The 27,262-nt window shown below is 39.3% G+C and overlaps 1 protein-coding gene across 1 annotated transcript in view; it reads right to left on the bottom strand.

Annotated features, from left to right (window-relative positions):
• MCF2 (MCF.2 cell line derived transforming sequence) overlaps positions 1-27,262 on the bottom strand; it is a 1,891,050-nt gene that overhangs the window by 736,631 nt on the left and 1,127,157 nt on the right. The window contains exon 10 of the mRNA XM_044057533.1: positions 13,376-13,495. Coding sequence (XP_043913468.1) covers positions 13,376-13,495 — 120 coding nt within the window. The remainder of the gene's footprint in view (positions 1-13,375; positions 13,496-27,262) is intronic.

Raw genomic sequence — 27,262 nt, 5'->3', positions numbered from 1 at the left:
TTACCCTTTGAGTCGCTGTATGTCACAGGGTGTGGAGACCTCTAGATTGGATTAGAGATGAGTGGGAGGGTGAGTGAATCCCACAAGGATTCTGTTGTGGCACATGTCCTAAACCTTAGGACAAGATTTAGGGAACTCATGGGCTTGGCCCAGGAGAACCTGACAGAAGTCCAATAGCAGGAAAAGGTCTGGCATAACAGGAATGCTTGAGCTAGTAATGGTTCTCATTCCTGTCAAACATAACAAGCTGCAGGCAGCCTGGAAGGGACCCTACAAGTTGGTAAGGAAAGTCAGTGATGTTAACTACATGGCAGACTGCTAGGCATGAGACAGGGGCACAAATTGTACCATGTTAACATGATTAAACCTTACCATGATAGGTAGGCCCTTGTGCTGAGTATTTGCAGTGGGTTGCAGGAGGAGTCTGAGGGGGATCTGGTGACTGATCTCCTCAATGAGGCTCGGTCTGACACCTCCGTGGAAGGGGTAGCAATATCCCAGCAGCTATCTTCTACCCAGGTTTGAGAAATCTGAGCAGTGTTACAGGAGTTTGGGGACATGTTCACTGGGAAACCAGGGTGAACCCACCATGTGGATACAGGACCCCGAAGGCCTATGAAGCAGGCCCCTTATAGGGTGCCTGAGAGAGTCAAACAGACTCTGAGGGAGGAGATACAGGAGATGTTGGAACTAGGGTTAATTCAGGAGTCCAGCAGTCCCTGGTCTTCCCCAGTGGTGCTGGTACCAAAGAAGGATGGCAGCTCCAGGTTCTGTGTGGAATACAGGAAATTAGTCATACAGATTCAGATGCTTACCCCATGCCTAGGACAGATGAAGCCCTAGAGCAGCTGGGTGGGACTAAGTATCTTACCACCATTGATCTTACAAAAGGTTACTGGCAGGTGCCCTTGACTCCCAGTGCTAGAAAGAGGTCAGCCTTTGTGACTCCTTTTTACTTGTATGAGTTCACAAAGATGCTCTTTGGGATAAAAAAATGCCCCAGTGACTTTCCAGAGTCTGGTAGATTGTATCCTAGCAGGAGCAGGAGATTTTGCCCTTGCTTACCTAGATGATGATGTCATCTACAGCCATTCCTGTCAAGAGCACCTTCAGCATGTCAGGGAGGTGCTGGGCAGACTACAGAGGGCAGGGTTGACCATTAAGCCCAGCAAATATCAGGTGGGTATGGCAGAGGTCTTCTACCTGGGACATAGAGTGGGGAGTGGTAAGACCAAGCCAGAACCTGCCAAAGTGGAAGCCATTCAGGCATGACCCACTCATGTTACCAAAAAGCAGGTGAGGGCATTCTTAGGGACAGCAGGGTACTACAGAAAGTTCATCTCCAGTTATAGTACCATAGCTGCTCCCCTCAGACCTGACAAGAAAAAACAGGCCAGATAAGTTAGTGTGGACCCCCAGCATGTGGGTAGGCATTCCAGAAGCTTAAAGAAGCTTTTGGAGGACCCCCTGTGTTAGCCAGTCCAGATTACAGCAAAGAATTTGTTGTGCAGGTGGATGCTTCAAACCATGAGGTGGGGGCTGTACTTAGCCAGATTTCCTCAGAGGGAGAAGAGCACCCAGTGGTACATCTCAGTCAAGGGCTCTAACTGAAGGAGTTATGCAGCTGTAGAAAAAGGAATGCTTAGCCATAGTGTGGGCACTGCAGAAACTTCAGCCTTATCTGTATGGAAGGAAATTCACTGTAGTTACAGACCACAATCCCTTAACATGGCTAGATCGAGCCAGCCAGCAAAATGACAAGTTACTAAGGTGGAGCCTAGGTTCGCAAGCATGTGATATGACAGTGCAGCACTGCAGTTGTGTTAGAATGCCAATGCAGATGGGCTCTCAAGACAGGGAATGGGTATGGTATTCCCAGATAGGCTTAACCCTCTCAAACAACATTTCTCAAGGGTCACTTGAAAAACTATCTTGAGTTTTCGGGGGGGGGGGTTGTGACACTGCCAGCCTAGCTATCTGGAATTTTGTAAATAATCATATGTCATTTGTGAACATTAATATGATTCATATGTTTGTCTTACAAATGTAAGAGAACTATATGTTATGTGCATATTAAACTACTGGTGCAGACGTGTATGTAAAGTACTGAGCTAAAATGTAACCACAGTGTACCCTACTGGAAAAGAGCAGAAATGTATATAAACTATATACTTGTGCAAATGTATGTTTTAATAGTAGAAGCTGGAACATACAGAGTTAACTTACTTCTCACACAGAGATGCAAAAATTCTTAGTTTCTGATAGCCTGGGAAATGAGAGCAGGTGGGAAAGAGTGATGTCATCCAGGCTAACCCAGCAGTAATATGTGATATTAATTTAATAACTCTCTCAGAGAGTAAGACAGTACATTTTGTGTTTTGTCTTGGACCTGGCAGGAACATCTATTCTGCGTTTGCCATGCTCTGTAAGTAAGTCTAGGGTACAGTAATTTCTTTTAGACATAGTTAGGAATATAGTAAAGATTAGTTTAGATGTTTTCTGTATTTATTTGAAATGTCCAGCAATGTTGTTTTAAAATATTTTCTGTGATTCTGAACTCTGTAGTTATTGTGTTGTTTTGAGTATTGTCTTGTTCTTTTATTATTTACTATTAAATATATTTAAATTTTTTTAATTGTGGCTGGTTTGTTAAGAAATATTTAAGCTATTAGAGTACTTGCATATGTCTTTGGTGGCACTGTATAGGCCACTCCAATAGCCTTGCTCTTGGTCACACTTACCATTTGGATAATAGTAACATTACATAGTAGGACTGGTCATCCTCTGTAAGGGCCTTAGAGTAGCTGATAAGTAGTGGTTGGTGGCAGTGATAACTACCCTATAGTCTGGACAGAAGGAGGCATAGCTAATAAACATGTGCCACCCTTCCTCAGGGATGTCTATGTGTTTCTATGTAAATCAAATCTCAAAGTGTGCGTGTGTGTGTCAGCTACTTGGGCAGAGACACAAAGCACTGGTTGGACAGAGAGGGTGCTGGAGGTTTTGGCTTGACCACCCAGCTGAGATCTTAACCCTATAACTGTACCAGTGGGGAGTCTTATTGGGGATCTGGAGAAAGAGGAAAAGACCAGCCCCAGACTGAGTGTGATCTCTGTGTGCCCTTAAGGGAAATTGTACGTCACTGTGTATCTACTTGTCATCCTCCCATTGTGTACATCCCTCACTGGAGCTAGTGGTGAGGATTGAGGCTCCTTGATTACTGAGCTAGTGCAGGGGCATCACAGAAGCTTTAAACAGATATTCAGATGAGGTGATAAAACTGTTAAAATCAGAAGTCAAAATGAAGAAAAGGCTGGTTAAACATAAGTCTGCTCAATAAGAGATGTTTCAAAAAATAATATAATTAAAGGACAGAGTATATAGAGAAAACACAAGATTTTCTGCTGTACCAGAGAACCTGGAAGAAACAGACTGTATTAATTTTATGAAAGCACAGATAAGCAACTGAACTGGTAATACACAGCAGGAGTTGTTTATTGAAAGGGCATATTCTATGTATGCTCCAAACCTGGCCATGAGAAAGCAACCTAGACCTTTAATAGTAAAGATACAATCCTACCAGGAGAAGGAGTTGATTCTGACAAAACTGTATCAGAAGAACAAAGTACTAAAAGTGGGAGACAACTATGCACACAGAGGAATATTATCTACATACCCAATTGTGACAGCATTTTTGTAACATGCTGTTTACCTTTTGTGAGACTTTCATTGCATCTTTCCTACAGCCCACATTGTAATGATTCTGTACGTGCCATATGTATTTACACACGATATAATTTCTGTGTGATTTTGAATGCTTACTGTCAGTTTGACTATGCAACAGAATGTTTTGTTGCATTTGTTACATATCTATATTCTAGGGATGAGCCAGAAGGTTACCCAATAGCATCAGACGTCTCCCCAGTTAATAAAATAAAATAAATAAAAATAAATAAATAAACACATAAACTGATGATAATTAAATGCACTATGTTACTGCAAATGCATCTTGATGTGATATGTACAAGTTAAAAGCCTTCTGAGTCATAGAACACATCACTAAGAAGGTATGTATCTTCTTGAGGAAGGAAGTCTGTCTTCCTTCAGAAGAATGGAGATGCTTTAACTGGGATGCATATCACCTGATGTGATTAATTTGCACAAAATCCAAGTAAGGAAGTCTGAACATATTAGGGTCCACTTCTTTTACTTAGGCATATTAACAACTTCTGCAACTTCTCCTTTCTATATGTAAAAGCAGGGCCAGCCTTTGGTAAACAGGTGACTTAGGCAAACATGCTCCATGCTCCCCACCCCCATCACCACCAACTGATCCTGGCCTACTCACACTATCTAGGTTACTTTTTTCCTTATGTTTTTTTCTCACAGTTTATCTTACTCTTCATTTTTTCAGCAGTTATCAAGACTATACTCTGATGACTGTGCAATAAAAAATATGCAATAAGCTGGGGGATCTGTGGGCTACAATCGGTGTTCTAGATGTTCTGAGGTGAATTAACTTTTTTCACTCAGTGAATGCCTAAAAATGATCAGTGAAAGAAATTTAACATCACCCTTCAACTTCACTTTTTCCTGCATCCCTTCAACAAGTCCTAACTGATGAAGACCACCAAGTAATAACTAGATTAAGCAGGGGGCTGCTAAGGATCCAAACGCCATGGGCTACAGATGCTCTGAGGTACAGTTTAGAAGTTTTTTAAATACATGTTTTCATTCACTGACTGCCTAAAAAACAAAAAAAACAGATGACTGCAAACTGGGAGCCATTATTGAATCCCCAAATGATGTGGATACTCTACAAAAGGGCCTTACAGAAACAGATGCTTGGTGCCAGAGCCATGGGCTCAAGCTCAATGCCAAGAAATGTATTGTTATCCCCTTTGGGAAAAAACATGTATCCATGAATTACCATATAGGTGGCAGTACACTAAACACAGAAAGTGTGATAAGAGACTTAGGGACACAGGTGGACAGTGGTCTCACCTTCGATAACCACATCGCCACAACAGTCAGGAAATCCTTCTATGTGGCACACCTCATCACAAAGGGCTTTTCATCCAGAAAAAAGGAGGTCATTGTCCCACTGTACTCATCCCTCATTAGACCCATCATAGAATACAACGCCCCATTTGGTATGTACCTCTCAAGACATCTGCAACAACTGGAAAGGCCTCAGAAATACCTCACTAAAAGAATCACAGGCCTAAAGCAGATGCCCTACGCTGACCGCCTTAAAAAACTCCAGCTATACTCTGTCGCATATCGTCTACTCAGAGGCGATCTCTGCTTAACATACAAGGCCATGCCAAACCCAGAGCTGTTGGACATGCTACACTTAAAGAAATCCCAATCCCTCAGAGCTACACGCTCCAGGGATCTAAACCTTGTCATCACAATAAACAAAACATGCTGGAGGGATAGGTTCCTGACCCTAAGACTCCCCAGACTCTGGAATAGATTGCCCATACATGTCAAGCAGAGTGCCTCTTTGGACCTCTTCAAGAGGAACCTTGACGATTGGATGGGAGAAAGGAAATTCACCCCAGGGATCACGTCAGTCGCCCTGCTAGACAGGGGTCCAGGAAAGTAAATAATGTGGGAAGAAATAGCCAGGGAATTGTTATGGCTAGGCTTGTATAGGCCCTAGGGCTGATAGCCTAGTACCAACCTATGAACCTATGAACCTATGAACCTATGAATGAGAAAAATGCAGCCTTACACTTCAACCTTGTTTTTTTTTTTTTTTTGCATCCTTCCAGCATAAAGACTACAATGTAATAACTACATTGGGAATAACTGTACTAAGCCAGAGGGGCTACCACAAGCTATGAGGTTTTTAGACACTCTGAGATGTACTTCAGAGTTTTTTAATCAACCTTTTTATCCGGTAACTTCTTGAGCAAAAAAAAAAAAACATGATTACAGAAAGAAAGTCAGTCTCACTCTTCAACTTAACTGTTTCAGGCAACCTTTCAGCACAACCTTACTGACGAAGTCTCCCTAATAATAATTCAATTAAGCAGGAAGCTGCTAAGGACCCAGAAGCCATGGGGTTATAGATGCTCTAAGATACATTTTAGATTTTTTTAAATAAATGTTTTCACCCAGTGATTGCCTAAAAAAAGATCAGTAAGAGATATTTAGCCTTACACTTCAACCTTGTTTTTTCCCTGCATCTTTTCAGTATATCTAATTGACCAAGACTACACTGTAATAACTACATTGGGAATAACTGTATTAAGCCAGGGGGCTCCCAGAAGCCATGAGGTTTCTAGATACTCTGAGATGTACTTTAATGTTTTTTAAACAACCTTTTCATCCGATGATTGATTGAGCAAAAAAAAAAAAAAAACATGATTACGGAAAGAAAGTCAGTCTGACTCTTCAACTTAACTGTTTTATGCATCCTTTCAGCACAGCCTTACTGACAAAGTCTCCCTAATAATAACTGCATTAAGCAGGGAGCTGCTAAGGACCCTGAAGCTATGGGGTTATAGATGCTCTGAGGTGCATTTTAAAGCTTTATTTCCAACCGTTTGGTACAATGATGACCTGAACAAACATCCTGTGTCCTCACTAATACAGGAGAGTGCTGCACATCCCACAGTGTAATGTCTTCACTGGTAAGTACAGACCACAAAATGGTCTCCTTTGAAGTAAAAATAAAACTTGGAACCCCAGCTAATCCTAGAATATTTAGGAACTACTCTAAGGCTAACTTCCTATTATTAAGTGATAACCTGGCAAAATGTCAAGCCCCCATAAACCCTGAGAACTGATCACAGAACCCTTATACATGTTAATAGCTGCATAGATACAGCTGTACCCACCAGGAAGAAGTACAGAGCTAACTCAAAAAAGAAGCCACCCTGGTGGAATCACAACATCAATAGGCTATATAACAGAAGGATGAAAATCATGGCAAAAAGTAGGAGGTGCAGCAGCCAGCAGGATAAAAGCACTCTCATCAAACTAAATAAACAAATCAGAGGCTAAATAAAGTCTACTAAAGCCAAATATGAGGTAAATTTGTCCTCCAAGGCCAAGAACAACCACAAAGCATTCTTTAACTATGTCTGCAACCTCAAAGGCAATACACAATTGTGTGGAGAGCTCATTGGATATGGAACCTCCTATACTAAGCCAGAAGATACAACTAACCTACTGGCTGACAAATTCAGCTCCAGTTTTACCCCTCCCCCTCAACCTTCCCTCAAGAAATACCACCAGATATAACTCTCCCTGCTATCACTAGTGAACAGGTCTTGAATGCTCTCTCTAAGACCAAGAACACTGCATCAATGGGTTCACACAATATCCCAGGATACCTTTTAAATAGCATGAAATATGATCTACCAGGTCCTCTAGAACTGCTGTTTAATTATAGCCAGCAAACAGGCTTTGTGCCATATGAATGGAGAATAGCAAGAGTCATCCCTCTGCATAAAGGTAAGCCATCTACAGACCCTGGAAACTACAGCCCCATAAGTCTCACTAGTCTCCTATGTAAAACCATGGAAAGAATTATTATGGAAATGATCAATAATGACATAGGAAACCTCCAGACATTGGACCCAACACAATCTGGTTTCATCAAGGACAGATCGTGCCTACTCAACCTGGTGGACCTCTTTGTAAAGGTCAGCAAAGCAATGGATGAGGGAAAAATGGTTCACACTGTCTACCTTACCCTGACCAAGTCATTTGACACAAAACTCCACTAGGGCATTGTTGACAAACTTAGAGGTTAGGTACAAACCCTTATGTCACCCAGTGGACAGACAGCTGGCTTACAAACAGGACCCAGAAAGTTAGAATTTGGGAGTCCACCTCTAGAAAGAGGTCAGTCACAAGTGGCATCCCTCAGGGAATGGTCTTGGGACCACTCCTTTTTGGCATTTACTTATCTGAAGTCAAGGCCAATGTCAATGGCCTCTGGCTGACTAAATTTGCTGAGGATAGCAAATTAGGAGCTGGCATTGACTCACCCACCAAAACAAATGTTCTCTAGTAAGGGCTGGCACAGACAAACAACTGGTGTCAGAGCCATGGAGTAAAACTAAATGCCAAGAAATGCATAATAGCATCTTTCAGGAAGTGAGCCACAGCATACCCCTAAGAGATGACCCAGTAGACAGGGACTTTGGGAGACACATAGACAGTAATCTAGCCTTTGACCATCATGTGTCTACGGTATTGAGAAAATAATTTTATGCTGTGCAACTTGTAAACAAAGATATGGCCTCTAGGTCCAAGAAAAGTCATTGTTCTACTGTATTCAGCATTCATCAGACCTATCATTGAGTACACTACCCCCTTTGGTATGTACCTAACCAGGCATATCCAGCAAATGGAACATCCACAGAGGTTCCTCACTAAAAGAATATAGGGCATAAGTAATATGTACTGTGCAGACCGCCTCAAGGCCCAATCCCTGTATTCTGTCTCCTACAGGCTTGTTGAGGGTAGATCTATGCCTGGCATACAAGACACTGTCAAACCCCACTCTGATGAATATCCTGCATATCCACAAAACAAACAGCACCAGAATTACCTATTCTAAAGAGTTAAACCTTGCCTGCGATATTAATATGACATGCTGAAGAGACAGGTATTTGCCCCAGAGACTACACCTTCTCTGGAACGGGTTTCCCATCCATCTGAATTAGAATTTTTCCCTAACCTAATTCAAGTGTAACTTGGACAGTCATATGAGGAACAGGAAATTCATCTGTGGTTTGGCACCGTTGTCTCTACTGAGCACAGGCAGCCTGTAAATGGGTCACCTCCCATGATCCTGCTTGCAAATGGGTCACCTCCCAAGCCCCTGCTAACACTTAGAAAGGGAACCAGAACTTGTCAGACATTTGGGATGCATGGCTAGGCTTAAAAAGGCTCTTGTGGTCGTTAGCCTTGTAAACACCTATGAACCTATAAATAAATTCTCTCCTACTTTTTATTTCAAGGAAGAAATAAGTTGTATCCAAGTTTTAATGCTCAAAGCTGTCCAAACATCACTTCATAGTAAACTCAAGACAAATGCTTTGAGGATACATATATCGTATCTGGTAAGAGTATCTGTCTCCTTTACCACCCGCCTCAAAACAGGTAGTCACTTTTTGTGTATCCCCTACACTGTAAAATTAGGTAAACTTAAGATATAAATGCTCACAGTCATACTTTAAACTACTGCTGTCATATTTATGCCTCCTCATCTGGTAACTCAAAAAGACAGCCATCTTATGTGTACCCATCTGATGTCAGACTAGGGCAAAACTGAAAAAAAAAAAATAGAACATAATATATTTGCTGTCAGACATATATAAACAGCATGCTTATTTACTCGCTCCCGCAAAAGATAGCAACATGTATATGCATCAGATGTTTGATTGTGAGGAAAATTGTAAAAAAATCATTACAATAATATTTCCAACTTGTTACTTCTAGAGACAGTACAGTGCTCATATACAAGCTATAGTGACCCTGCATGCACCTCTCTAAAGTTTGTAAGGAAAGCTAAGGAAATAATGACCATACTATTCCCCAAACAGCAGAAAATATAGTGACCTCTGAGGTTTTGGAGAAATTTTAAAGAAATAATGACAATAGTCCTGAGCCCCTTATATAAGTACAGAGAATTTCTGTGTAAACGTATGAGCAGGGCTGGTTTGAGACTAGGCGGGATTCACAGCAGAGGTGATTACAAAGCCTGTGTCAAAATCCACTTATATAGCCTTGGTGTTTTGTGAGAGATGACAAAACTGAGCAAGTGACAAGATCCAGACAACCCCCACCAAGCAGTTATAACCACATCTATGTACAATTCAGGCATCTGATCGTGATAAAAAAGGATGACTGCGGAATGTATTTCATCTTTGTTCCAAAGAGTTGCCACAAATGAAAATATTGCATGCTGCTTCACATAATCACATTAATCCTGCAAAACCAAAATAACAAGCAAATAGCAGAAGACCACTAGTCATTTTTCTCCAAAGTCCTGTTAAGTCATCTATCTTACTTCTCTCAGATGAACACTAGTGTGGCTAAGCCAGATAGAGACTGTTTAAACTGAGCAAATGACAAAGGGGTTACTTTCATCCAGCCAACGACAACCCCCCACTCAACTGATATGATCACCACATCTGATGACTATGTAATATTATTTTTCCTCCACACGTACCTCTCAACTGTCCAGATTTTCACAGAATATCTGGATTTTGCCTTGCATTTTTAGTCTGCTCCTCATAAAATATGGGGTTTTCTGGAAAACCACTGATGACTCAAGTTACTAAATAAGGACATACAATTGAGTTTCAGAATTAATACCCTTCAGAAAATGTATGCTAGTAAAATCCTTTTATTCTAGCGACTTTCTATTTTTGGGCCTTTGCCCACCTCCCCCATTATTTTATCTTTGCCAACATTTCTTGCTAAGAGGTTGAGAAGTCTGCCTCCAAAGTCTACACAAACAATTTTCCCCACTTTAAAGTATTCTACTCTAAGTTGCCCCAGACAAATCACAAAAAGTATCTGGTTGATCACTGCCAGCCTCATTGTACAGGAATGGCATGTTTCTAGCCATGCCATTCCATCCATCTCAACTGTCCACACAAAATAAGCATTGCCCAAGCACTGTCCAACATATCTGGCAGATCAGTCTGCCAGCATTATTGTAAACTGAATAATAACATTTCTCAGATCAGTGACTCACACCATTTTTTTTCTCAGAATGTCCCTTCTGTCCCTCATTGTTCAAATACTACAAGAAAAAAAAAGGATAAACTTGTTCAGGTATCTTTGCACCTACATTTGAGTGTTGTGATATCTGTAATCCCATGACTTTGCAACATTTAAGGTAATATCAAATAGTTAACTAGGGTACCACCTCCATTCCCCTGGAGCACTTGCGGGTGGATTTTTCTTTTTCCCTTGTAAGAACACCTTATTTATTTTTATAATAAAGGAGTATAAATCTAAAAAGTAAATAAATAACTGAGGAAAGAGCACCCTTACAAATACTGTGGCATGACACCCTGGGCGGTTGTCTTGTTTGTGTATGTGTAAGGCCAGCCTTGTGTATAAGGCCTTACAGGACTAGTAGTGGTGACTCAGATACTCAGTACACTCCTGCTGATATAATGTTGAAAATCTACAAACATTTGTTTTATTAGAGGACAGACTGGCTGATAATTGTCAGCATCAGCAACACCATCATGATTACTTTTTACTCTGTCTCTGAAGGAATATATTGCTTATTGCTAAAATTTACTAGGTAACTTATAGTTAGGGTAAAAGAAATGATAGCTAACAACTAAATATGTATCTAGTTTGACCTGGGTTGTGACTACAAATGCTCTAATGATCAGTTTATTTTTCCAGTTAACAAGAGGAAATACCTAAACAAATATTAGAATCCTAGGTGAGCAACAGCGAAAATCACAGCTTGCTGTTTTCTCTAAATAAAACCTTTAAACTGGAAAATTTGAATGCAGGCTGGGGCTATTTCTAGTAGCAGTCACAAGGCACAGTCTAACCTAGTCTAGTGTCAAACCCTAGAAACCACCAAAGGAGACCTCTGTATACCCCAGTCCACAACCTACAGTCCGGACTTAGGAATGTGGGTTTATAGCTACCTCTCATTTGACCATCATATGACTACATTTGTTAGGAAGTCCTTTTATTTAGCATGGCTAATTAAAGAAAGAATATCATAAAGGTCTAAAGAGGCAATTAATCCCTTATACTTAGCACAATTATTGAGTTCAATGCCCTTTTGAGATGCACCTTGTTAAACATATCAAACAATCAGAAAGACCACAAAACTTCCTTACCAAAAAGATCACAGGCCTAAAGTCCCCAAACTATCAAAAGAGGCTGGAATCTCTGGCCTTTGCTCAGTGTCTAACAGACTTTTGACTGGGGATTTCTGTCTTATTTACCATGTCATAAGAGACCCAGTTGTCTTGGTGGTCTTTTTTCTCCACAAGTCCAATAGCACCACCAATACCAGAACCAAGGACCTAAACTTTCACCAACCGATATATAAAACATTGTGGAAGTACAGATGTGTATCTCACTGCATTCCAAACCTTTGTAATAAAGTCTCCCGGCAGGTTAAGCAGTGCAATGCACTATCTTTCTTTAAAAATAACCTAGATAACTAGACGTGTATTCGCATTTATTTTCTTGGTATTTACTGGCATGGTCCTCCTTGAAAATGGAGGTTTAGCCTGAATAGGGTACTGGCGAGGCATAAATGGCCATAAGATGAAATGGCATTGTAATATATATAAAACATATGAAAAAGTAAAAAGGGAAAAAGGTCAGAGCTATTTATTTTAAGCTATATGCAACTCACAAGAAAATAACTAGATTTACTCTACTATTGCCACTTTTTATATTTCCTTTTAACAGATGTGTTTTCAACAGATTTAAATGGGGGGGTTGGTATTAAATTGCCTCTCTTCTTCTTTAACAGATGTGTTTTCAACAGATTTAAATATTTTTATCAAATTATCTCTGTTCGCTGCCTTTCAATCACTGACTTTTGATCTTTGTATGCAGAATAACGTATATGAAAAGCAGGCAACAGGCTGTAAAAGATGTTACACCCCATTCATTAAGTAAATGAAATTTCATAATGCCTACCCTGGTCTGATCCTTATTTTCACACAACAATACAATGAAAGGTACTAATCATGCATTTCTTGTTATTAGGTGCTCATTATGAAATGTTTTCTTTGATGAAGCTATATGAATAACAGACAGTTAGATGATGGCTATCAACTGATGCACAAATCTTGGTTTCCTGAAACCATTTTTTCAAAGTGTGCACAGAATAATAAAGTATAGGATTTCCGTCAAACTGCATGTTTGTGTATATATAAAACCATCCCCAAGCTACTACTAACTTGATATAAATTTAGTTTAGGCTGCAGGAATGACTGAACGCCACACATGAGTACAAGGGGCTTTATTCATCCTCAGTGAATACCCTTTTACCTCAGGAGGTACAGTCCAGTTTTTTGATTCGAGGAAAATACGATTTTGAAACTAATAAATTTTCAGTAAAGTGGAATGCAGAAAATCTCAATCTGGAAATATTTACTCTTCAACAAAAGGAGGTGCAAGTTTCATTCTACCCCCCAAACAACAGTGCTTCATAATATTTATGAAAACCTGACAAGATAACAACTGAAGAAATTGTAAATACAATAGCCTATTTATAATATTGAAATCAATAAGTTAGAAAAGTGTAATATTTTTACTGGCCATTTCCCTTAGCAGAACCATTCAAGGATAAAGACTGCAGTCATAGTAGCCCTTACAGTACAGTTTCACTAAACCACCTTACCTTGACTCGCTCATCTAGGCTGCTCAAGTCTCTTTGCACCTGCTCAACCTGAGAAATGCTGTCTCCTGTAGAAGGCAGGTCTGACTCTTGCACTGACAGAAGTTCGAGAGCATTTTTCATCTGTGTAATAAAAGGCATCTTTTATTTTTAGCAAATGTGTACTGGGAATACTTAAACACTTTTGTACAAAAACATCAAAATAGAACAAGATTCTGCATCATACGATATCCTTATATGCATATTTTTTCGTATACTTCCATTTAATACCCAGATCTCCTTTATGACATAACCATTTTTGGGGATGGCAACCTTAAGAACAAGTAGCAATAGAAAAGGTAAAGGTGTAGAGTAACAAAATGAGACTAATCCAGGAATTCATCTTGTTAAGGGCTGTAGTAAAAAGGCTCTGTTTCCATGATGTTGTATTATGTGATTCAGAGATACATTAGGTTCAATGTTTCTGAATAACAATTAATTACTGTGACTGCGGATCAGCACTTCCTGGGATAGTTAAGTGTTGGTGACTGCATTTCTTAAGTACAGACATCCAATTCACTCTGCCACACTCATACACAGAGTAAAACACACACACACAAACATACCATATACACCACACCTGTCCCTGCTGTCTGAATGTCCCATATGTCTCCATTTTCCTGCCATGAATAAAAATGAATGATTACAGTCGGTCACTAATCTAAAACATTACTATTTCACATTTTCATATCATTAAGTAAATGCATGCTAGTACAAAAAGCTGTTAATCTAATGACTTTCTAAAAGGAATATTTTAAATCTGTTTCTGAATTTGTCTCACCATTACTAATGTCTGTGCGTACAGTTCAATATGCTACAAGGTTGTTCCCGCTCCCTCATAACTGATGAAATATTGCAGGTATTGAATAATGCCAGATATTCACAATATATATCAGAAAAACCCTTACTACATAAGCATATTAGTCCATGCAACTATTTCATGCAGGTGTGTATTGTGGCACTGGTACAGGTTTCAAAGCTCTTTTCCCCCTTTTACTTTGTGTGTGTTTTTTTTAACAGTTTATCCTTCTTTTTAAATTATATCTCTGGTGACTACAGGTGGTACAGAGCTCTAATATCCCCTATGGGAAGTGGCAGGAAGCAGAGTTGGAATCTCCGTTAGTGGCTGGAAGGCACGTTTTTATAGGGTCATCTAGTAGTTTCCTGCTACACTTTATTTTTCTTTTATTATGTGCCATTAAGAAACATGCTAATCAAGTGTCCCTAGTGTCTAGTGTTCCCCTGACCCACGTTTGCCCCCTTGTACGATCTTACTACTGCATGCTAATCCTAACCCTACACCTAACAATCGTATACATTACCATAAAAAACATGCTATAAAACTATCGCTACACAAGACAGGCTCAAACATACACCAGAAGCATCAACATACACAAACAACACTAAATCTACCCTGTTACTTAGCCCTTACTCTACAACTAACCCACAAATACGTACAAAAGCACTCCCACCTCAAACCCACATTTACCTTACTCACATGCACGCCATCTAACAAATGTAAAAAAGCACACGCTCAGTAAAAAAGGCACTTCATTTAAGCCTTTGAAGTAATAAACATTTGACAACCTGAATGTGATCTGATTATGTAAACATACAAACACATATACAGTTTAGGAGTGTGCAGATGGACATTGCCACAAGTGGGGGGTCTGCAGGGTCTATGAACAAATGTTTTTGCGGGTTTGCAACATTAGAATGATTGCTATTTTGATCTGTGATATCCAATGGTTTTAGACATAAAATTTTAGGGGTCAGTTAATCACGTATCATTGGAACAAAATGCAACTATTCATAGCAGAACCAAAAATTAGATGTTGTGTATCTGTCCTAATGCATATTGCATCATAAAAGATTCATAAACACACTGAGACCAGAATGTGTTTCCTATATCTTTTGCTTACAGTAGCTACTGGTCACCTGCTTCACCCGCTGTCTTGATTATACACATATTTATTATTAGCACATCTGCTAAATGTTGACCTTTCATATTATAGCATGAGGTCCCTTTCATATTTTAACCAACTGAATGAGAGCATTATTATCAGCAATAGGTTATTACTTTTCCAAGTGGACTTACTGATTGCCTGAGGATGGTATTACATCTGAACCACATCATGAATGCTTTTTTAGCTTGTTGAAATAACTGCTATACTACGTAACAGTGTGTCATTTACCAATACTGAACGTGTTTATTAATAATGTTTATAATTAGTAATACTTCTTTGCTAATAAATCTGTACATTTTTTTATTCAAGTATGTAGTTCAATCTCATTAAATTCAGTCTCTGCAGAGATCTACTTGGGTACTCCAGAAAGCATTGTGTTGCCCCATTAAATGCAAAACATTGAACTGAATCAGCCCTTTCCAGATATCTCTCTTACTGACAATGCATAGGACCAGCAGCATTTTCACTTATTTATTTTATTTTACATTTGTTAACCGGGTTAGTCCAACTGAGCCCGGAGCCCATTTTCAGTGGAGACCCGAGGAGAAAAGCTCCAATACAGTACAATACAAATGATACAAAAACATACATTTGAGTTTAACAATTACATTTGAGTTTAACAACAAAATAATAATACAAAAATGTACATTTGAGTTTAACAACAAAATAATAAATGGGCGGTCACATAAAGCAGTGCAGGTCAGAAATTAAATTAACAAAAGGCAGTTAAAAACCTTGAATGGTCAAGAGCAAAAAGTTATATACAAGTGAAAGTGACATAAATATACAAATTAGTATACAGATGAGGGAAGTAAATTATGCAAACATAAGAGTAATGATATTAATATGAACTGTAGTTAAAATGTGAACTACAGATGATCTACAATTTGATTCTGTCATCAGTTAGACTGGATTAGAGTTGAGAGCAAACAGAGCAGTAAAATTAAGGAAGGAAAAGAAAGGGAGGGGGGGATTTATGTAGGATCCTGGCAGGGGCAGGATCATGAATTATACAGGATTTTTTTTAGCTCTTTTTTAAAACTATTAATGTGTTTGATGTATCTTATGTTTGATGGGAGCTTGTTCCGGGCTTGGGACACAATGTATTTGATAAAAGTTTGCCAGTGTTTTAGTTAGGTTTGTAAATGTCAAGGGGATGTTGGTCTAAGCTGCAAAATAAGCGGTTAGAGGTATAGTAGGATGAGAGGGAAGGGCAGGCAGTAGGTTTATTAAGTATGGTGTGTGCGACGTGCAGTTGTGACAAAAGCAGTTGTTGGGGAAATTCAAACCACTAAAGTTTCTTTAGAGCAAGGCAGTGGTGAGAGTTGTAGGGTTGGTTGGAGGCAAATCTAGCTATATTATTATATGTTTGTTCTAGTTTGGTGATTAAAGTGGTTTGTAAGTTTGTGAGTACTGGAGTGGCATAGAGAAGGCAGAAAAGGAGGAATGCCTGAGCAAGTGTGAGCTTGGAGTCAGATTAAAGGAATTTTTTCTTCATATAAAGTAGTCCCAATTTTTGATGCGTCTTTTAATACATTGTTGAATATGAAGGTTGAATTTTAGTTGATCATCAGTTTTGGTACCATTGATGATGGTGTTGTCAAGTGATGAGATGGTGAAGGGTGTTTTGTAATGGGAGAGTGACTTAGGGAGGAAAATACGTTTTTTTTTGGGGGGGGGTTAAGGTCATTTGGTCATCTGTAAGCCATCTTTCAACAGTAAGGAATGAGTTTTGGTTAAGAGAGTGCAGGTAAGTGATGCTGTCTGAGGAGGAGATGAGAGAAGAGTTGTCAGCATGGCGTATAAGAGAGGAGTTGCAGCAGGAAGAGTGGAGATTGTTAGTAAATATGTTGAAATGAAGGGGCCCTAGAACAGAGCCTTGGGGGGCACCTGTTTGGATAGGTAAGAAGGGGGAGTGAGAAGTATGCCATCTGATAGACTGAAGGTTGTTGGTAAGATAGCTGGAGAACCAGTGAATAGTACAGGTGGGGAGGCTGAGATCAGATAGTTTTGAAAGTAGCTTAGAGTGACATACAGTACTGAAGGCTTTTGAGAGGTCAAGAAATAGAAAGGATACCAGTTGGTTGTTGTCTCAAGCCTCTGTGACTGTATCAGTGAAAGATAGGAGGTCACTGGTGGTTTGCCCAAAATCCATGTTGGGTATAGGTAAGGAGGTTTTTTTGGATTAAAAATTTGAGAAGCTGAGTATGTATGCATTTTTTGAGGATTTTTGAGACTGGGTTGAGAATGATTTGGGGTATGATATTAGAAGGGTCAGTGGAATTTCCTCCTTTATGTAGACGAATGGTGTAGAATGATTTCCAGATGTCAAGGATAGTAGATTCTTGGATTGATCTGTTAAATAGTACTGATATGGTAAGCTATGGAGTTGGCAGCGAGCTTGAGACAGAGGGAAGGTAGATTATCCATAGAGAGTGAACATACTTTTAGTTTAAACAAAAGTGATTTGATGTAGGCTGTAGGGACTGGTTCAACAGAAAAGGGGGCTAGATTGGTAGAGTTAGCCAAAGTGGTAGGTGGATTGTTGCTATGGTCAGTATGTGTTAGTTTGTGGATAGAATCAATGAAGTAATGGCTGAGAAGGGCAGCATTTTTTTTGAGGAGTGTTGTTTGGGTAGGGGTTAGAGGTTGAAGAATTTCCAAGGTGAAGAATTTTGTTGATGGTGCTTCAGAATTTTTTTGGATTACAGTGGTGGTAGGTTTGGGCCTTACTGTAGACTTTTTTCACCTCTTTGCTGATTTGCTTTTTGGTAAGGTTTCTGAGTTCTTTGTATGTTTGGAGATGTGACAGGGATTTTATTTTTAGCCAAGTTTTCCAAACACTGTCTCTATTATTCATAAGTGAGCAAGTGTCTTTTGTAAGCCAGGGGGAGTAGTTAGCTTTTATCCTAATTTTCCTAAGGGGTGCTAGAGAGTTAAGGATTTCAAGGAAAATATGGTTGAATTCTAGTACTGCTTCATTGAATGGAAGGTGATGCAGATAGGACCAGTTAATGGATGACAGAGTAGTAGTACTGCTTCACTGAATGGAAGGTGATGGAGATTGTTAATGGATGACAGAGTAGTAGTACTGCTTTTCATTGAATGGAAGGTGATGGAGATAGGACCAGTTAATGGATGACAGAGTAGTATTAAAAGTTTCGGCATTGAAGCTGGAAAGTTTGCAGCAATCTCTGTACACGTGAGACCTAGACAGTTGGCCTGAGTGTCTTTGGTATGGGTTGGGATGTGGTCACTTATGGAATCTGGTAGAGTACAAGGTTTATGGTAAAAGTTTGGTTCTGTAGTAAGGATCCAGTCTAGGATAGGGCTGGCATTAATATTTTTATTCATGTGAACATGTGAGGTGATTAATTGAGTAAAACCATGAAGATTTATACTGAGATTTGGGGAATCAGTTGAAATTTTTTTTCCAATCTATATTTACTTCGCCAAAGATGATAGTTTCATAAGGTACATTGTGAGAAATCTATGATAGTATATATTCGAGGATGGGGATGGTATTGCCAGGTGGGATGCAAATGGATGCTATAGAAATTTTTTTATGGGCATTTGTGTGAGAGTGGAGAATTAATAGTTCAGCTGGATGGAAGTTAGGGAGACAACTAGGCAGGGGGTGAGGTTGAGTTGTTCATAAAATGGCAACTTCACCTCTTTTTTTTATTTTATTTTATTTTTTTTTTGAGCTTCTATCTTTCTGGCAAATATTATATCCTGGAGGTAAGAATTCAATGTTAGAAATGTGAGGCTTTAGCCAAGTTACAGATAAGGTTAGGATATGTGAAGAGTATTGGGCTATCCAGCTAGCCATGAAGGACTTCGGTGGTTTTATTAAGTATACTTTGTATGTTTACAGAGTAGAAGGTTAAATTTTCAGGAGTGGAGTAGGTAGAGTGGGAAAGATAGTGAGAGGTGGGAGAGGGGATGAACTGGAGTGGAGAGGAGCTGAGGGAGAGTGGAGGGGCTAGGATTGGGATGAATGTCACCAACTGGCAGAATAGTTATTGCTAGTGGGGAAAGTTGTGGATGAACTTGGTAATAGGTGGTGAATTTTTGCTTAGGTTTTGGGAAGAGAGGGGATGTGAAATAAAATTTTGATTTTTAGGAGCTATATGTTGCAGAAATTATAGAGAGATGGAAAGATTGAGAATGATTGGGTAGAGGCATTATTAATAATTGGACGGATAAGAGTAGGAGGCGGTTTTAAGTATGTGAAGTTAGTATGATATGAAGTGAGGATTGCAAGTTAGAAAAATAGAAGGACTGTAAGCTAATTAAGGAGCATGGTGTGTAAAGTTGTGAGCATGGGAGAAGAGGAGTTTATGTGAGATGGAGGGGGAGGAGTTTATGGGAGATGGAGGGCGGTTATGTTAGCTTGTGAACAGGTAAGAGTATAATATAGGTAGAAAAGGAATAGAGCTGATAGAAGTTGGAGTGGAAATGATGGTGGCTAAAGGTGGGTTGGGTAGTGAAGTATATGAATGAGAAGAGAGAGTGTATGAAGGATTGGGCAAGATTATGTAGTGGGTGGGGAATGGGTACATGGTATGGGAGTAGTTAGATATTGAAAGAAGAAGGTAATTTGTAAATAATTAGTTGGATGTGGGATTAAGACAAGGTGGATACAGAATAAATGTAGGGTATGTGGGGGTAGGTGGGAATTGGGGGTAGGGGGAGCAGAGTGAGCCTGAGCAGAGCAAGGGCAAATGGAGTTGGTAGAGCCAAGACTAAGGAAGGTGAGGAGAGGAGAGTTGTTTTATCTTATAAACTTTAAAAATTATATACTAGTGAAATCCATAGGCTATGTGCTGGTTTGTTACAGTGGCTTGTGGGAGGATGAAAATTATATAAAAGCAAGATTCCAGGTAGTTCTGCTCCTGCAATATCGGGAAAAAGCTAGTTATGAAAATAAAATTGCCAAAGATTCCAAAGACAACCACAAGGCATTCTATAGTTATGCCAAGAATCTAAATAGCAATGCCCAGATCTGCTCTGAGTTACAACAGAATGGCATTAAATATACTGATCCCAAGGATATTGCCAATATCCTGGCAGATCAATTTAGTGCCAACTTCACCCCACTCTCACCCCCTAAAGGGCCCATCTCAATACCAAAAGATTGCCAAATTCTGATAATCACGGCCACATAGGTAGAAACAGCACTCTCCAAAGCTAAGAATACAGCATCCATGGGACTAGATGACATCCCAGGCTGTGTACTACATGAACTACAAAATGAACTGGCACCTCACCTAAGTGTCCTGTTTAATCATAGCATCACCTCAGGCTTCGTGCCCACTGAGTGGCGCACAGCTACAGTTATCCCGCTCCACAAGGAAGGATTCACCCTGGATCCCGGGAACTACCGTCCCATCAGTCTGACAAGCCTGATTTGCAAGGGCATGGAAAGCATTATCATGGAACTTATAAACAAAGACATTGGCAACCTTCAAACACTGGACCCCACCCAGTTTGGGTTTGTGACGGGCCGATCTTGTCTCCTGAATCTGACTGACTTCTTTGAATCAGTCTCCAGAGCTGTGGACGAGGGTAAGGCAGTCCACACAGCCTATCTGGACCTCGCCAAGGCTTTTGACACCATCCCCCACTCTGGAATCATAGATAAACTTACTAAGCTGGGCATAAATCCCTACGTCACTTGATGGGTTGCCAAATGGCTTACTGACAGAACCCAGACTGTAAAAGTAGCCGACTCCAAATCCAGCTCCAGACAAGTGGAGTACCTCAGGGTTCAGTCCTGGGACCACTTTTGTCTGGCATCTACTTCTTTGAAGTACAGGCCAACACTAAGGGACTCTGGCTAACAATGTTTGCAGATGACTGCAAACTGGGAGCCATTATTGAATCCCCAAATGATGTGGATATTCTACAAAAGGGCCTTACTGAAGCAGATGCCTGGCGCCAGAGCCATGGGCTCAAGCTTAATGCCAAGAAATGTATAGTTATCCCCTTTGGAAAAAAACATGTACGCATGAATTACCACATAGGTGGCAGGACACTAAACATCGAAAGTGTGATGAGAGACGTAGGGACACAGGTGGACAGTGGTCTCACTTTCGATAACCACATTGCCACAACAGTCAGGAAATCCTTCTATGTGGCACACCTCATCAATAAGGGCTTTTCATCCAGAAAAAAGGAGGTAATTGTCCCACTGTACTCATCCCTCATTAGACCCATTATAGAGTATAATGCACCGTTTGGTATGTACCTCAAGACATTTGCAACAGCTGGAAAGGCCACAGAAATACCTCACTAAAAGAATCACAGGCCTAAAGCAAATGCCATATACTGACCGTCTAAAAAAACTCCAGCTATACTCTGTGGCATATCGTCTACTCAGAGGCGATCTCTGCTTAACATACAAGGCCATGTCAAACCCTGAGCTGTTGGACATGCTCCACTTAAAGAAATCCCAATCCCTCAGAGCCACACGCTCCAGGGATCTAAACCTTGTCATCACAATGAACAAAACATGCTGGAGGGATAGGTTCCTGACCCAGAGACTCCCCATACTCTGGAATAGATTGCCCATACATATCAAGCAGAGCGCCTCATTGGCCCTCTTCAAAAGGAACCTTGATGATTGGATGGGAGATAGGAAGTTCACTCCGGGGATCATGTCAGTCACCCTGCTAGACAGGGGCCTGGAGAAGTAAATATTGTGGGAAGAAATATCCAGGGAATTGTTATGGCTAGGCTTGCATAGGCCCTATGGCCGACAGCTTAGTACCAACCTATGAACCTATTACACTATTTCTGGGGGGGGGGGTTGAATAAGAAGCAACTACAAGAGTGGGGCTAAGTACAGTAAGTTAGTGTTAAGTAATTACAGGGGGTACAAAAGCCTAGCTGTCGACCAAGGCAATGTGTGCTCTCCTGGGAATTAAGTTTAAAAATATAACAAGATAGAAATACTTAGATGGTGATCATTTAGAAGCAGAAGTGGACTCTGTTGATTATCACATATAGAAGCCACAGAGGTTGGTATGCAGTGTAACAGATTGAGGCACTAAGTTCAATTAAAAAATGAAAAGCAGAGAAGAGGAAGAAAAAACAGTGAGAGGAATGGTAAGAAGACCAAAGGTATGCGGCAGCAACTGTAATGGTACTACGAGCAAACATACAGCAAACATATTCAGATTAATAGGGTAATGCAGTATCAAAAACACACAGAAAAGTAAAGAAAACGTCTCGTACTTAATTTAAATAGTAGAAGTTTTGGGCAGAAATCATTGATAGTTGTTGCCAATAAACTTAGTTCATCGCTAAAATAAACCCACAGTGTATTTACAGAAGCTAGTAAATGCACATTAAATACCGATAGAGTTGATGCAAGTAATAGTACTAACATCCAATTACAAACTAGCATGCACTGGTTCAAAGAACAAAAATACTGCAAGATAAGTTAACTGCTGCAGCTAGTCTATCTGTACTTGGCTAACAGATGACAATACAGCTGCATGCATACAACAGTAAATCAATATTGCATTTTGAATAATCCATATGATTACAACAGTAAAGAAGGTAACATCTTAGTGAAATAATTGGATTTATGGGAGAGACATAGCACTCACTCTTAGGTGACTGGGCAGCAGGAAGAGAGGTTTGAAAATGGCACCAAAGATCCAGGTGATATTTTATAAGCTTGTACTGGGTGAGGAGGGGGAGGGAGGAGTAAGGGTGTTTGTCAAGTTTAGATTAGATACGACATAACTAACAGCCAGGACTAAGGAAGATGAGGAGAGTCATGCTGTTTGATGTCAGTCATTCATACATGTCTTGTTAAATGTCCGGTTTGTCATGTTTCTCAGGTAACAAATCTATTCAGTCATCACCTTCTAGGAATGACCGTGGTCTAATATCTGGTCTGCTGTGCTACCTGTAGTAGAAACCTGATCAGTCATATCTGTCACTCCCTAGCACTGATGTAATATGATGAGTTAGGAAAATATCCTTCCAAGTCTTGTTTATTTGCTGGTGCGGCATGATGTCCCTAGTGGGGGGGGGGGGGGGTACTGATACAGTCAATGGTTTTCTGAAGAAATGAGGGCTCAAATAGGACTGGGTCTTTCATGGCGCAAAAGCAAGACACAAGTTACCAAGGAACAACCAGCAGGCTACTGAGTTTAAGGAAATGCACGCTAACTTATTAAAACAGCTGAAGGAACAGCACTTGGGTAACCAACAAAAATAATAAAAAAAAACCCGATATAGCCAATAGTCGCTAGTAGTGGATGCAAAACCGAAGCTATGGCAATTTGTGTTGACAGACATCTTCAGATAGTGGTTAGCATGGGATCTTCTTATATTAAGGATTCTTTTTGATTTTAAATTTATGTTAGGAAATGTCAATATTGAAGCAAATGACATTTTAGTTACGCTTGATGTAAATTCATTATATACTGTCATCCCAAAGGAAGAAGGAATGGAACTAGTCAGATTAAAATTATTGCAGTCTAAAAATTTTTCATCTAATATGGTGAGTCTCATAATGGAGACATTGGTCATTATTTTACATTATAATTTTTTTGAGTTTAATGGAAAGTTTTTCAGACAAACTAACGGAGCAGCGATGGGTGCCATAATGGCCCCTAGCTATGCGAATATTTTCATGCATGGTTGGGAAAAATGTTACATCTTTGACGGTATTTTTATGAAAAACATTGTTTTTTACAAGCATTTTATTGATTATGCCTTTTTAATTTGGAGAGGCAGTCAAGTCTTATTAGTAGAATTCTTGAATTATTTAAACAATGTAGTTTGAATTTGAATCTATTATTTTTTTAGATTTAAACATTACTAAGAAAAAAGACACATTAGTAACAGCTATTTACAAGAAGGAAATACAGAATAACTCCTATTTGCATTATGATAGTATGCACCCCAAGTGGTCGAAAACCAATATAGTAAAGGGGCAGTTAAAAAGAGTTCATCAGTTAACTGATGAAAATGAGAAGTTTGAAACAGAATGTAATTCTTTATGCAATAAGTTCAGAATGAGAGGTTATCAGAGTAGAAAAATAGCTGTTTAAATGAAATTAAAGAAGTTAGAAACGATGATTCCAAAATAAGCCAGAAGCATGAGAAAAAAGATTTTAAGACTTCCGTGCAAATAACTAATAGTGTGGATTCTAGTATTATTAAGAATATAATAAAGGCTAACTGGAAATGTTTAAAATGTAATTCTGAAGTTAGTACAAAAATAGGAGCTACACCTGTATTTGTACAGAAAAAAGGTAAAAGTTTTAAAAATTTGTTTCAGAATAAGTTAAATTGCAGAAAACCTTTAGTAGAATTCAAGGAAGGTTTAAGTGTCAAAAATGCAATTTATGTGATTTGTTGTTGACTGATGTCCAAGATGTTAATGTGGGTGCTACAAAGGTATGTATTAAGGGGAAATTTACTTGTATATCGAGTTTTGTTGTTTATTTAATTATTTGCATTTCATGCAATGCATTTTATGTAGGACAGACTACAAGAGAACTGAACAAGAGAATGTATGAGCATAAATATGTAGTGAGTGTAAAAGATGAGAGAAATGTACTTAGCAAACATTATATAGACAATGTGTGTGATGTAAATTTTAAATTTTGTGTTTTAGATGAAGTATTAAATGTAGAAAATAAATTTGTTGAAGACGAGCTTAGTTGGAAGGAATATGAAAGGCAAGTGAGGTTGAATGCCTGTCATCCGCCTGGTTTAAATGATAGAAAAGAGTTTATTGCCTTTTTAAAACAGAAAAAGCTGCATCATGTGATTTAGTGTCATGTGATTTTATAGTATTTAATTGAGTTTTCAAATGTGTTACATTATGCAGTCTGAAGACGTTGCAAGTGGATGAAAGCGCTTACTCTGGATGTACAAGAATAAATTTGTGTTGTCGATTTTGGCTATATTGGTTTCTTTTTAAAATAGCTGAAAGATTTACGGTCTTTAATTTTTTTTGGTTAAAAATTGCTGGGACATTTCCAATTCAGTGATGTGCTGTGATTTGTGCATGCCAAAAATGGTATTGTATGTAATTATGGGTCTAGTGATAAGATGAATTCTTTGGACCTTGAAGATATTCCCTTGAAAATTATCTAGTCCAGATAGCGTGATTTTCTAATTAAGGTGGAAACATGATGATCGAATGAGAGAGAGTTATCAACTTAAGTATTCAAGGCTCTTATGATTGTGTTTGTCTGAAGAGGAGTACCTCTTATGATTGTGTTTGTCTGAAGAGGAGTACCATTTTTAACATATGATCTGGAACCAGCTTTTTTACTGAATGCTATGATGTACTTTTTTGCACTTAGCCTGAGGCCATTTTCAGTACACCAGGCAAGAGCGTTTTCCCACATTTGCTGGAGTATTTAGTATTAGCGGATGAGCAGTTAACAGTACCCAGCTCGCAGTCATCAACAAACTTGGTCAACCATAATTCTGAGATACTGGCTTTGTTGTCTGCACTGATCCCTGTGGTGCCTCATTAGTTACAATATTAAGTTCAGAGGTCATACCAGCAACTTTCACCACCTGAGATCTGTTAGATAGCCAATTTTTAGTCAGCAGATAACATAGGGGTTGAATCACAAAATATAAAATTCATCTGGGCCATGTGGCCATTTATGTCTTGCCACTACCCTCTCTTAGTCCTTACTTCTTTTTCAAAGAACTGGGCAGCCAGTCTTACTAAGGATGAATTTATGAATATCCATCCAATTCTCTAATTCACTCAAAGGATGATTGTGTCAGATTGCGTGTTCTGGACAGGAAGTTTATTCCAAAGAAGGGGTAGTTTTTTCTGCATAACAAATCTGTCTCTCTGTCATGATTTGTTTATTTTATGAAGGAAGTTCTGATCTACAGTAGTATTTGTAGAAAGTATTGGTTTGTGTAGAAATAAGTGATCTTGGACTGCCAGATTCTTAATGACTCAGAAAGCAAGGCATGCATTACCCCTAAGGAGTCTGTAGGACACCGAATTCAAGGGCAAGGCCTTCAAGTCTATCTCTTGATAAATCAGGTCCCTTAATCTCTTGATCTTTTTTTGTCATGAACCTATGGGGTCTGTCAAACTGCTTGAAATGCAAAAAGACAACCAGTCATTGTCCTGTTGCCCTATTTTTGTCCAGCCTTGTGAGAGTGGAAATGGTATCTAACTATGGACTCAACAATCATTACTACATCATTACTGGGGGACAGGGGGTAGCACAACACTTGGTTTTGGGTGAAGTTTTTCCTGGTGACTCTCTATTATCTAATATTAAGTTTCTCTAATTTTCCAATAATACCAGTATGGGGGATCGTGGCAAACATCTCAGTCAGGTCAAGATAAGCAGGATATATTGAATAGCCACTCTCCATAGCCTCTGTAACTTTTCCAAAGAAGTGTAACTAGTTTCAAGAGACAGGACATACCAGTTGCAAAAAAAAAAAAGAAACAAACTGACTGGAGTCGATCAGTCAAGATGTCTGCATCTGCATAACCGAGTTATGTTGTCACACATTTCATGGTTTTGTATATACAACTGATGAGGTTGATTTGTCTATAATTACTTGGGTCATTAGAAGTGATGTCTTTGTGTGAGGGACTCTATTGGCACTTCTCTACAGATCCTGTGGATAGGGTGAAGTTGAATAGTTTAAGTAGATGCTTGGACAGTGCATACTTGGTACTGATGAGAATGCACCTGGTATGTCGTCTGGTCCCATGGAAATATTATTTTTATCATTTGACAAGGATTCTTAAACTTATTCAGAGGTGATTTCATGGAAACCAAAGTTTTCATGGATAGTGGTGGAGGGGGCAACAATATAGGTAGGTTGTATAAAGTTGGCACTAAACTTACCTGTT

This window comes from Protopterus annectens, chromosome 15.part0 (genome assembly GCF_019279795.1).
Source record: "Protopterus annectens isolate FY-2018-M chromosome 15.part0, PAN1.0, whole genome shotgun sequence".
NCBI classification, from domain to species: Eukaryota; Metazoa; Chordata; order Ceratodontiformes; family Protopteridae; genus Protopterus; species Protopterus annectens.
The sequence above is the reverse complement of the archived record's forward strand: the minus strand, read 5'-3'. Positions and strand labels throughout refer to the sequence as shown.